This window comes from Astatotilapia calliptera, chromosome 5, assembly GCF_900246225.1.
Source record: "Astatotilapia calliptera chromosome 5, fAstCal1.2, whole genome shotgun sequence".
Taxonomy (NCBI): domain Eukaryota; kingdom Metazoa; phylum Chordata; class Actinopteri; order Cichliformes; family Cichlidae; genus Astatotilapia; species Astatotilapia calliptera.
Window position 1 is genome coordinate 36,358,847 of NC_039306.1, and position 12,768 is coordinate 36,371,614.

Consider the following 12,768-nt stretch of genomic DNA (forward strand, 5'->3'; position numbering starts at 1 on the left):
CCACTATATGGGATATTATAACAGCTGCCTATTTCATTATAAAAATCATCTTGTGCTAAAGAGAACCTTTCTAAAGACCTTCATTAATCAGTTGTATAAGTTAAGGCAAAGTACACTAATACGAAGAACCAAGTCATATTTGCTTTCCACTAAGCTACAGACTAAAGACTACAGAAGTGGCTTTAGCTCAGGAGGTAGAGCAGGTCATCTGCTAATCAGAAGATTGGCGATTACCAGAATACTAACCTACTAACTAAGTTGCTCTTGGATGGATCTGTTGGAGTGTGAAAGCTAGCTATAAGCACTTACATAGAAAATACATACTGATGTATGAATGGGAGAGTGAAGCGAATGCTTTGACTGCTAAGATGGAAAAGCATTATATAAGAACCAATGCATTTATTGCAACAATTGCACATTCCAAAGTCATTTAATAGATCTATGCTGTTCAATACACAATGTATTTCTTCCATAACAAGCAATTATATATGAACCTTTTGTAATGTTCAGTTACTGACCTTAAAGGCAAATTTGCAGGTGATGTTTTCTGAAAGCTCTACTCCTCCAATCTGGAAACTGAGCAGGGGCAGACTCCCTAACACTGTATCCTCTTTGTCATCTGTGAATAAAAAAATTAAAAATGTAAAAAAAATATCCAGAATATTACACTTGAGTAGTGCTACAAATATGTGAGAGAAATAGCAATTACAGCTTGGGTTAGTAAAAATTGGCAGGATTAAGAAACAATAAAAGGAAGCAGGAATGTCTAGCCCAAACATGACTGGAATAAGAACTGCTCTTCTAGGACACCCAGCAATCCCCTCAGCTTCCACATTGAAAGTTTCCCACAATATAGGTCCATAATGGTCTGAACAAGCCTGTGATATGCAGTGACAAAGGCACAGACATTCTTCCTCACACATACCCAAAGGTATCCAGTGGAGATAAACAGGCGTACTGTAGAAGGGGCGTACCAGCACTGACTAAAGAATAAAACACATGAAAATTGAAGTAGTTTGAAAAATAATCAGTGTTTTCCTACCTCTTAAATCGCAAATGTAGCTGCGCACCGACAATTTTGCTTTGGCTGAGTGTGTGCCTTTACGTGTAGGCGTGCACTACAGAGAAAAATAGAGACAACAGAAAAGGGCAGGGAAGCAGAGAGACGGAGGGAGCGACAGGGCGAGAGCTCTAAAGGGAGGGGGAAGGGCTTGTGCAATCACAGAATACACAGATCCCTGCTCTGTGTGCCTATTTGTGTGAGATAATCATCAGCCCATGTGACTAAGTGTTGCAAGAATCTAAGCCCAGCCAGCTGAACCTGCTGCTTGCCTGCACCAATGAGACTCAAGCAACGCATGTGCTTGCATGTTTGAGCGCTTCTTCAATTCTGCTCATTGCTCCCATGCATATGTGAAAAATGTATTGATTTATTATATTTATAGACTGGAGCCATAAGACAAGATAAACCTAATCCCACATGTGGGAAATCTTTTGGTCATGGCAGAAAGTACAAGTTAAGAGCAGTAAAAATTAAGAAAAAAAGGGGAAAAAACAGTAGAATAGAATAACTATACAAACTAGAATAAAATACTATATACAATATAAAAAGTACTATGCAAATAGAATAAAATACTTCGTTCTATTTGGAATATTACTATTGAAAAAGTACATGGCAGTAGTGGTCGATAAGACTGAAAAAGCAGAACTATTTGAACAGAAAACACAATGTATGCAAAAATGGTGCAGTGCACAAAATAAATGAATGAAAACATTTTACAACGTTAAACTAAATAGTCCCAGAATGTCTCTGGGACATTTTACTGTATGGTATAGTATTTTTAAAATCACACAGACAATAATTAACATTAATGTTAGTAAAGGAAGAAGCCAGAACTTTTATGTGAGGTTGAGAGGTACCATGCAAATAAAGGTAGGACCACATCAATACACAGTCTTGTTTCTGGAACTAGTCTCCTGGGAAGAGGCTGGACTCATTTCCACTCCACCATTGGTAAGGTCATTATACTTCAATGTCTGTACATTGGGATTTTTGGTAGGCAAGAGGACTGTTTCCTTGACTTGGTTTGCAGCCTAGGTCAAACCTATGTTGATGTTTTTGTAAATGTATCATCAGATTCGCAGCCATATGGTCTTCTTATTTCATACGAGTAGTGAGTCACTTAGTTGGGTGATGAGAGGAGCAGAACGGCATAGGAGCATTTGGGATCAGCCAAATATACCAACATTTTTAAAGGACTTCTTTGTTTCCTCCACAGAACGCATTTCAGTCCCACAGAGATGTTCAGAGTGTAGGGATTTGGCCATCTGAGAATGGGGTCAGTGAAGTAAATAAACATATCTTTGTTGACAAAGCCGTCCTAGCCATCCTCACCCGAGAAACTGATACAGTTGCAGGGAATGGCTGGGCCTTAGCTATCCTGGGAGCAGGAACACAAGGACAAACAGCAGTGGCAGACTGTGTGGTTTTCTTTTGAGATGACCCAAATGTGGACTTTAACAAAGAGTGTGTAGTTTATTATGGCAGATGACAAAAACAGGTTTTCACAGTTGACGAACATCATCTAATCATACCTTTATAATTTTCCGGAGAGGTCTAGCTTAGTAACGTATGTAGCATTAACCTTTCTGTAATCAGTACAGAAACGTGGGATGTTATCTGGTTTGGGCACCAAAATACAGGGCGAACTCCATGCACTGCTACTGGGCACAGCTAACCCATGTTTAACTAGATATTCAACTTACTGTTACATTAAAACCAGTTGGTTGGTAGGATTCACTCTATAGGTGTGTTGTTTTATTGCCTTATCAACTTCCACAACGATGTCATCACCAATGTTTGCCGAGGATAGTCAGAAAAAAGCAGCAGATTAGCTTTCATCAAATCGATGATATCTTTGAGGGTGGAATCCAGTGATGGGAATAACGGCGTTACAAGTAACAGCGTTACTAACGTCGTTAATTTTTTTAGTAACGAGTAATCTAACTAATTGCTATTCCTATCGTTACAACGCTGTTACCGTTAGAAAGAAAGAAAGGAAGAAAGAAAGAAAGAAAGAAAATGCGGTGCGGTCGCGTTACTATTTTTCAACAAACAGACGGTTGAAGCTGTCTTTAGTCTACCGCACCTTATATCAGTTGAATGGAAGTAGCTGTCTATGTAAGTAATCTGGGCGCTACAGCTTTAAGCAGCTGTGCACGCTCCTGCGGGCAGCAATCACTGTCTGGTAGATGATCACTTTTTGGCACAACACCTGGAGCTCAGGGGGCAAACCAATCGCATGAGTGCTGCTGTTTGGCTGAGGAAGAATAAAGTAGTCTTGGTAAGCCAATCACATGACCACTTTAAGATGACAAAGCAACAAGGTGATATATACCAGTTTTTAAATTGTGTTGATAGTCCACGTAAAACCAGAGTCATGATAAACAATATATACGTGTTTTTTCTTCAATAGTTTTGTCACGTTTACTGTCTAAGGACAGCGCGGCGAGCACTCTCTGCTTATGAGCAAAAAATAAAAATACAAAAAAAAACAGCCCGTTCATGTTGGTGGAAAAAGGCACCATGTCGACCAATCAAAAAATGATATGGCAAAATGACTGCTGCTGCTGCTGGAAGTTCTATGCATTAAAGAATGCTACCACAGTTGATAAATCCCAGCCATTTTCTTCGCCGTGACTTCCTGTCAGGATTTGTGTTGTGTGGAGGCGAGGAAGTGACCCAAACGCAGGACTCGTGGATAATGAAGAACGGAAGATTGTTTATTACAAAGAGTGGATGAACAGGGCAGGAACGAAAGGACTGACTGGCTGAAAGACTGGATGGCTGGCTGAACTGAACGCAGGCAGAAACGACAACATAACATCAATGACACAACAGTGAACAAGTGGAAACAGAGGACTTAAATACACAGACTGATAAGGATGATAATGAGAGACCGGTGAGTACACAGCTGAACATAATCTGACTAACGACACAAGAGACGAGCTGACACAGGAAAAGCAGGAAGTGAGAACATTGATGTGGCAACATAAACTAAACCTGACAAAACTGAAAGCACTGGGTCAAAGACCCAGGAACTCTGACACCTCCCCACAGTTTCTCAAGCACAGCACAGGTGTAGCACTGAATTTAGACTTTTGTTTAGGTCCTATGAAAAAACATATAATTCAATTCAATTCAATTAAACTTTATTGATCCCGAAGGTTGACCCCGAAGGAAATTGGATTAAGGCTGCCGACCTTTTGCCAACTCCATCTTACCCTTCCGACCATACATACATTACACAACATCACATGGGGAAGACAGGTCAGAGAGGTATATCAATGGAAAATGCACTACATGAGGAAAGACAAGGAGAAAAAAGAACTCCAACAGGGAGCTCAGTTTGAGAACAGAAAAAAACCTCAGTAAATAGCACATGAATCATAACTCACAACATAGAAGACATAAGCTTCAAAGGTGTTTGGAGGGGGTGGGGGGTGGGTGTAGGTCTGTGTCAGTGTACATGTGTAGGTGTGCGTGTGTGTGTTCCATGTTCAGCCGAGAGAAAGTGTCCCTTCACCCGGTTAGGCAAAAGTCAACAATCTTCGGTCGACGCGGGTGACCTTGAATGAGGAGGGAGAGAGTCACAACAGTCTTATTATCTAAGGGAGAATTGTTATTCCCATCAGCTTTTGCCTTGAGCATCCAGCTGGTGCCAGGGGGGCCACATGAGATGAAGATGGTAGTGGTTTTGGTTAGTGCAAACAAACTGCATCCAATTTTACAGTAGGTCTAATGTCCGTCACTAGTCACCAGGTCTCTCAATTCCCGTTGTTCTTCTCCAAGATCTTATCCATATTGCATTCAAAAAAACACAGTCTGAGTACACACAGTCCTGCCCGTCATCTATCATGTTGGCCAGCCTTGTGGGTTTTTTAACAGCTGTAGCTGCTTTTGTTCCTCGATAAGCCGGGTCTGAGCCAGCTCCAATAGGCCATGGTTCCGAATTGGTAGATGTTATTCAATGTCTTCCATCGATAGTGTTGCCAGACACACGATACAACCGGCCATCGAGTATCCGGCAGGGAGAGGGAGCAGGAGAAAGTGCGACCGCCTCCGTCAAGAGCCAAGAGATGACAAAATTCCCGCCACATGTTGGAATTAGTTGTTGTGAACTGCGTTACCCAAATACTTGTCCACCCATCTTCTGTAATCTCAATGTCCATTTCTCTTTCCCATTTCTGTTTTATGTAAATTGTTGAGTCCTTTTAAGCTTAATCATACATTTGTACACTTTACTTATCAGTGCTTTGTTACTCTCGGAGTCATAAGCGTCAATGAAGATGATAACAATCGAGAAGTCTCCAAGGACACAGCTGTTTATTCTTTTGCCAATATAGTCACAAAATTGCAAGTATTGGAAGAAGTCTTGTTTATCGAGGTCATAAGTCTTACATAAGGCATCTAAAGCCATAATTTTAGATTTTGCGATAACTGTACACACAGAAGTCTAAGGAGCTTGCAAAGAAAAGCGTCTGGACTTCTTTAAGTTGCTTGAAGACGTTTCACCTCTCATCCGAGAAGCTTCTTCAGTTCTAAGGTCAAGTGGTCAGGAGTCCCAGATTTAACCCTAGTGGGAGTATCCCCCCACAGAGGGACAAAAGGACCCCCTGATGATCCTCTAATCGCCTAAGCCAGGGTGTGAAACTGGGTGTGGGTCCCAATCAGCCATAGTTTCGGATGAGCTCGTTGTGAAACCTGGCCCCACCTTATCATGCGAATTCCTGAGGTCAGATGGCCCAGGATGTGAGTGGGCGTTAAGGCGTCTGGGGAGGGAACTCAACAACAACACACAGGGCGCCCTCTGACCCCGGATGGACACACCGTCGCAGCGAGAGGGCGTCACCCGTCACTATGGCAACATAAACAAACAGAACTGTACAAACAGAACCCCAAACAGCCCTGACCCGCTACATAGCCCCCACCTAAGGGGTCAGTCGTACCCGAGGACCCCATTACCCCACACAAAGTCCTGCAAATGTCCAGGTGCCTTCTTTTGGCGCACCGGCTGGTCACGGCCGCCGGGGGAAAAGTCACTCGGGTCAGAACATGGGGTGCCACCATCATCCCCTGCCCCGGCGTCTGCCGGAGCGAGCGGTCGGTACGGTGAGAGCCTGTCCCGATGCAACACCACGATGCGTCCCGGGCCCGGCATGCGGATACGGTACACCACGTCTGTTAGCTGCTCCACGACCTCCGCCGGCCCTTGCCAGTGACTGCAGAGTTTGGGGGACACTCCTCTCTGGCGAACCGGGCAGTACACCCAAACCTTGTCGCCAGGCATGAAAACCCCCCCTTGGCACTTGGTGTCATAGGCTCTTTTCTGTCGTACTCCGGCGCTGGCCTGGGCCTGGCGGGTGTAGTCACGAACCACCTGCAGCGTTCCCTCAGCCTCCTGTAGTAGTCCATCTCTGGCCCACCATCACTCTCCGGCTCGGGGGGGGGGGGACCCGAACACCAGGTCCACAGGCATCCGGAGCTCCCGTCCAAACATCAGAGCGGCAGGTGTGCACTGGCTGGACTCCTGCACCGCAGTCCGATACGACCAAAGGACCAGGGGCACATGTCGGTCCCAATCCCGCTGGTGGCAGCTGGTGAGAATGGCGAGCTGGGTGGCCAGCGTGTGGTTGAAGCGCTCAACCAACTCTTCGCTTTGTGGGTGGAGCGGTGTGGTTCTCGTCTTCTCCACCCCCAGTCGCCGGCAGATCTCCCCGAAGACCTTCGATTCGAAGTTACGCCCCTGGTCACTGTGGAGCTCAGCCGGGACCCCAAAACGGGTGAACATCTCCTCCACCAGCTTCTCGGCCGTCGTCGTTGCGCTCTGGTCCGGCACCGCGTAGGCCTCTGGCCACTTCGTGAAATAGTCCATAGCCACCAACACATACCGGTTCCCTGACTCTGTGATGGGAAAGGCCCTTGGACGTCCACTCCCACTCTTTCCATTGGGGCCCCCACCAGGTACTGCTGAAGGGGGGCAGTGGAGCATTGAGTTGGGCCCTTCTGTGCTGTGCAGGTGTCACAGCAGTGCACATGAAGTTCCACATCCCGTCGACAGCCAGGCCAGTAGAACCGTCCCCTGAGGCGGTGGAGAGTTTTGGCGTTCCCATAGTGTCCTGCCTCCACCGAGCCGTGGACCAGCTCAAGCACCTGCGACCGCAGCGACCGAGGCACCAACAGCTGCAGGAGATCTCTGCCCTGACCGGGGGCTCGCCATCTCCGGTACAGGAGGCCGTCGTGGGTCTCCAGATTGTTGTGCTGGGAGTAGTAGGCCTTCACCTCGGGCTCCTTTCCCAACACCCCCGTCCAGGCGGGGCGTTGCGCCGCCTCTAGCCAGGCCCCCACCTGAACCAATGTTGCTGCTGCTCCCGCTTCAGCTGCTGCTTTGTCAATGGGAGCCACCCCCCTCCACCGGCTGTGGCCTGAGCAGTAGCCACCCCCAGCACCTCCCGGGCCCGCTCCTCCTGTCGCAGGCAGTAGCGGCACTCGACTCGAAATCTGCTGAGCGGCAGCTGCTCGACGCCTGTCTCGTCTGGTCCCCGCTCCCTACTTTTGGCCACGCTGGAGAGGAAAAATCTCTGCGCCAAGAGTGATAGCCAGCTTCGCGGTGTCGACACAGGCCCCCCAGCGGCTCAGCAGATCCAGGCCAATGATGCACTGGTCTTGAATGTCGGCGAGCCAGAAGTCGTGCACCAGCTCTAGATCCTTCACTCGGATCCGCAACGGTTTCTTCCCCCGCATAACAGTTTTCTCCCCCTTCACTGTCATCAGCTGGGTGTCTGTGGGCAACCAACCCTTCACCAGTGGCCCGGATGTTTCAGGGAGCATGCCAGGTCGTATCAGGGAAATGGTAGACCCCGTGTCCACCAGGGCCTGGCATGGCTGGCCCTCAACACAGCAGCTCAGGTAGAGTCCCTTGAGGTGCCCGACTCGGCCCACCACTGTGCATCGTCCTTGGAGGGGGGCAGGAAGCTGGAGCGGTGGTCCCCTCGCTACACCGCTCCCTCCTCATTTCCCTGAGGCTGCGTAGTTCTGGTCTTTGGAGCTGGTGCTGGGCAGTCATGCGCCACGTGGCCAGGCTCATCGCACCGGTAGCTGCGGTCGGTCAGTCGACGAGGACGCCTCCGGGGCACTGAGGGTTGCAGCTGGGACATCTCAGTGACCTCCCCCTCCTCGTCGCAGTCTGCGGCTCTGATTTGGGGGTAGTTTGGGGGGGGGGGGGCACCTGCTGGTTAGGTTGCGAGGTGAGCACCGGCCTCTGAATGTCTCTCTCCATTACGGCGAGGGTGAGCTATCCCACTTCTGACACCAATGTGGCGAGCTCAGACAAGGAGGAGACGGAGGTATCGTTTGGTCTTGCTTCCCGTGAGCTAGCCAGGGAGCACAGCCGTTTATTAACATTTCCAGAAGAAGTCAAAGGAGCTTGCAAAGAAAAGCGTCTGGACTTCTTTAAGTTACTTGAAGACGTTTCACCTCTCATCCGAGAAGCTTCTTCAGTTCTAAGGTCAAATTGTGGTGGACCACTAGAGGGCTTCACTCACACCCAGTGTATAGAAAGTGTGTTCCTGTGTTTTGTGGCGCGATATGCGCAGTTGATGTTGGAGACGAATAAAGGAGTGAGAACTGAGAGCTCTGTGTCGTTGATGCTTACCTCCACATTGGTGACCCCTGACTTAAGCATGCAACGGGCCGTAGATAACGCAGACTCGGCTATGGATGCATCAGCGGCCGCCGGACCTCCGCCTCCTGTTGCAGCTACGTTCGCTGTGGCGCTGAAACTGCCGGACTTTTGGCCCCCCGTCATGGTTTGTACATGTGGAGGCTCAGTTCGCCCTTCGCGGCATCTCGGCTGACGACACGAAGTATCACCATGTGGTGGCCTCGCTCGACCCGCTGGCCACCCGTCGCGCGATGGCGCTCCTCCGGGACCCACCCAAGGGAAATACGCCGCCTTCAAAGAGCTGCTTCTTCGGCGCTATGCCCTCTCCGACGACGAACGAGCCGAAAAGCTCCTCAACCTGTCAGGCTTGGGTGGCGGTACCGCGCTCGAGCTCATGGAGAACATGCTATCGTTGCTCGGGCCGGATCACGGTGGTTTCCTCTTCGTGCACCTCTTCCTCCGCCAACTACCGGCCGCCGTGAGAGCTGTCCTCGCAAACTCTCCGCTTCTGCCTGCGAAGGATTATCGCTCCCTGGCTGAAGAAGCGGATCGCATTCTCCTGGCTAGCCGCACTTTCGACGTTCACGCCCTGGCTACGGACACGCCAGCGGCACCTTCCACGCCTCCACCTGCCTCCCCCGGAGCATCCGCCCCCTTGCTGACAGCAGGGATTGCTACACGCCGGCACCGTGGAAAGAGCATCTGTTTCTACCATCAGTGTTTTGGCGACAGAGCGCGTCGCTGCCTGCCGCCTTGCACTTTCACGGCCCAGGGAAACGGACCCGCCAGCGCGCCGTAGCAGCCGCGACCGCTGGCAATACAGAAAGACTGCTCTTCATAGAGGACTCGCTCTCCGGGAGACGTTTTCTCGTGGACTCCGGCTCCCAGAAGAGCCTCCTTCCCCCTACCGCTGCCGACGGACTAGCAGCGAACTGTGGGACGCAGCTCATTGCAGCTAATGGCTCTCCCATCAAAACGTTTGGGGAAAGGTTGGTGACTGTTTGTTTTCATGGCCGGGATTTCCAGTGGAACTTTGTTGTTTCCGCTAGCTCTGTACCTATTTTGGGTGCTGATTTCCTGTGTGCTCATGGACTACTTGTCGATGTTGCTAACAGACGTTTAATCGATGCTCTCTCATTTTCTTCGCTACCCTGTTTTACTCGGGCCGCCGAGCCCCTGATTCGGGCTAATGTAGTGACCTCCGGGGATGCTTTTCAGCGTTTGCTTTTAGAGTTTCCATCGCTGTCTGTCCCTAATTTCTCTAGCACGGTAACGAAGCATGGGGTTGAGCATTATATTCCCACGGTCGGGCCCCTGGTGTTCGCGCGCGCACGCCGCCTCGACCCCGCGAAACTGTCCGTCGCTCGGGAAGAGTTTGCATGGAGCGCCTTGTACAGCGTTTGAACAGTGCATGGGCCTCTCCGCTTCACATGGTGCCCAAATCGGACGGTCGGTGGCGGCCATGCGGAGATTTCCGCCGTTTAAATAATGCCACGGAGAATGACCGTTACCCCATCCCCCACATTCAGGATTTTTCTGCCAATCTCGCCGGAACGTCGATTTTTTCTAAAATTGACTTGGTGCGGGGGTATCACCAGGTTCCCGTGCGCGCCGAAGACGTTCCTAAAACCGCTGTCATTACCCCCTTTGGCTTGTTCGAGTTTTTGCGCATGCCGTTTGGCCTGAAAGGTGCCACCCAGACCTTTCAGCGGCTGATGGACTCCGTTTTGCATGGGCTGCCGTTCGTTTTTGTTTATCTGGACGATATATTGGTGGCCAGCTGCTCAGCGAGCCAGCACGAGTCCCATCTGCGCCAGGTTTTCCAGCGTTTGGCAGCGCACGTCCTGATCATCAACCCTTCCAAGTGCCAGTTTGGGTTGCCTGTTCTGGATTTCCTCGGGCACCGCATTTCCGCTGAAGGTGTGGTTCCGTTGCCCGACAGAGTCCAGGCCGTTTCGGCTTTCCCGCGTCCCACGTTGGTTAAAGCGTTGCAGGAGTTCTTGGGGATGATAAATTTTTACAACCGCTTTCTCCCCAGAGCTGCCCACCTGCTACAGCCACTCTATGCTACCTTAAAAGGTAAAACAGCCGGTTGACTGGCTGAAGGAACGCGTCCGTGCGTTTTCCGCAGCCAAGTCTGCGCTGGCTGACGCCGCCCTGCTGGCCCACCCGCTTCCGTCGGCGGAGATCGCGTTGACCACCGACGCCTCTGACGTGGCAGTGGGTGGGGTGTTGGAACGGCGGGTTTCTGGTCTCTAGCAACCGCTCGCCTTTTACAGTCGTACGCTCCGGGATGCTGAACGCAAGTACAGTGTTTTTGACAGGGAGTTGCTGGCCCTGCACCTCGCGACACAACATTTTCGTTTTTTCCTTGAGGGTCGCAACTTTATTGCATAAGTTGACCACAAACCTTTGACGTTTGCGATGTCCAAGGTCTCTGACCCATGGAGCGCACGCCAGCAGCGCCAGTTGGCGGCCATTTCTGAGTTTACCACAGACATTCAGCATGTGGCTGGTAAGTCCAATCACGTCGCTGACTGTCTCTCACGTGTGTTGGTTTCTCCGGTGTATGTCGGCATCAACTACGCTGCCATGGCCGCCGAGCAACGTGCTGACCCGGACGTCCTTGCCCTTCAGTCAACAAAAACGGGCCTCGTGCTGGAGGACACTCCGGTGTGGGACGGCGGTCCGCACCTTCTTTGCGACGTTTCCACCGGCCGCCCCCGCCCGGTGGTTCCCCTTTCGTGGCGTCGTCATGTCATCCCGGCGTCCGGGCCTCGGTCAAGCTGGTCAGCCCAGGTTTGTTTGGCCGGGCCTTCGCAAGACGGTGAAAGGATGGGCGGCGGTTTGTATCCCATGCCAACGCTCGAAAATCCACCGGCACACACAGGCACCCCTCGAACCCTTCCGTGTCCCGGGTAGGCGTTTCGATCACGTTCATGTGGACCTGGTTGGTCCCTTGCCGCAGTCACAGGGTTTCACGCACCTTTTGACTGTGGTGGACCGCACAACCAGGTGGCCGGAGGCGGTACCCCTGGCATCCACGACAACGGCGACGGTGGCCAGGGCATTTTTGTCAACGAGGGTTTCACGTTTCGGCCCCCCTGCTGACATTACCTCGGACAGTGGCCCCCAGTTTGTTTCCGAGCTTTGGTCTGCTATGGCTGACGGCCTGGGAGTCAAGGTCCACCGCACCATAGCATACCACCCGCAAGCTAATGGGATGTGCGAACGGTTTCACTGGTCACTGGTCACTCCGTGCTTCCTTAACAAGTGGCGACTGGGTCGACTGTCTTCCGTGGGTTTTGCTGGGATTGCGTAGCACGGTTAAAGAAGACCTCGGGGTTTCCCCGGCTGAACTGGTCCTCGGCCAGCCTCTCCGGGTCCCCGGGTAATTCTTACCTGAGAGCCCTCGATACCTCTCTGTTGCCTTTTCGCCCCCCCAAGAGACTCATTTCCTGTTCCTGGTCCTGTGCACCACTGCCTGACACTTTTGTTCCGAGTTCATTGGACTCTGCTCGTTTCGTTTTCGTCAGGCACGATGCCCATAGGACTCCGTTGCGTCCACCATATGACGGGCCATACAGGGTTCTTAAACCAGGCAACAAACATTTTATTTTGGACTTTGGCGGTCGGCAGGAAGTTGTCTCTGTTGACAGACTTAAGCCTGCACATGTTATGCAAGAGGATCAGGTGGTCCCGGCCCAGGTCCCTCGCCCGCGGCCGCCCACCTGCCACCGGGCTGATGGATTCTGTTTTTTCCCCAGGAGCGACCCAAAATCAACGGAGTCCGAGTCGTCTGCAGCTTTTTCTGACCGCCAGTGCCAGCCTCGCTCCCGGGCTGGGTTGCCCTCTGTCAGTTCCCCCCCCCCCCCCAGTTCAGCCGTTCTGGCCGTTTGCTTAAGCCCGGGGCCTGGACTAGTTCTGCTGGGTGTTCGGGGGGGGGGGGGGGGGGGGGGGGGGGGGCATGTGTGGTGGACCACTAGAGGGCTCCACTCACACCCAGTGTATAGGAAGTGTGTTCCTGTGTTTTGTGGCGCGATAT

The 12,768-nt window shown here is 51.2% G+C and overlaps 1 protein-coding gene across 1 annotated transcript in view; it reads right to left on the reverse strand.

Annotated features, from left to right (window-relative positions):
* The window catches only part of LOC113022371 (pleckstrin homology domain-containing family A member 6-like), a 71,404-nt gene extending 63,187 nt beyond the window's left edge, over window positions 1–8,217 (reverse strand). Inside the window, exons 1-8 of the mRNA XM_026167713.1 lie at window positions 8,062–8,217; window positions 7,648–7,945; window positions 7,137–7,527; window positions 6,525–7,071; window positions 6,172–6,416; window positions 2,396–2,441; window positions 1,043–1,118; window positions 519–619 (exon numbers count right to left, since the gene is read on the reverse strand). Coding sequence (XP_026023498.1) covers window positions 519–619; window positions 1,043–1,118; window positions 2,396–2,441; window positions 6,172–6,416; window positions 6,525–7,071; window positions 7,137–7,527; window positions 7,648–7,945; window positions 8,062–8,217 — 1,860 coding nt within the window. The remainder of the gene's footprint in view (window positions 1–518; window positions 620–1,042; window positions 1,119–2,395; window positions 2,442–6,171; window positions 6,417–6,524; window positions 7,072–7,136; window positions 7,528–7,647; window positions 7,946–8,061) is intronic.
* Window positions 8,218–12,768: the final 4,551 nt, after the last annotated feature.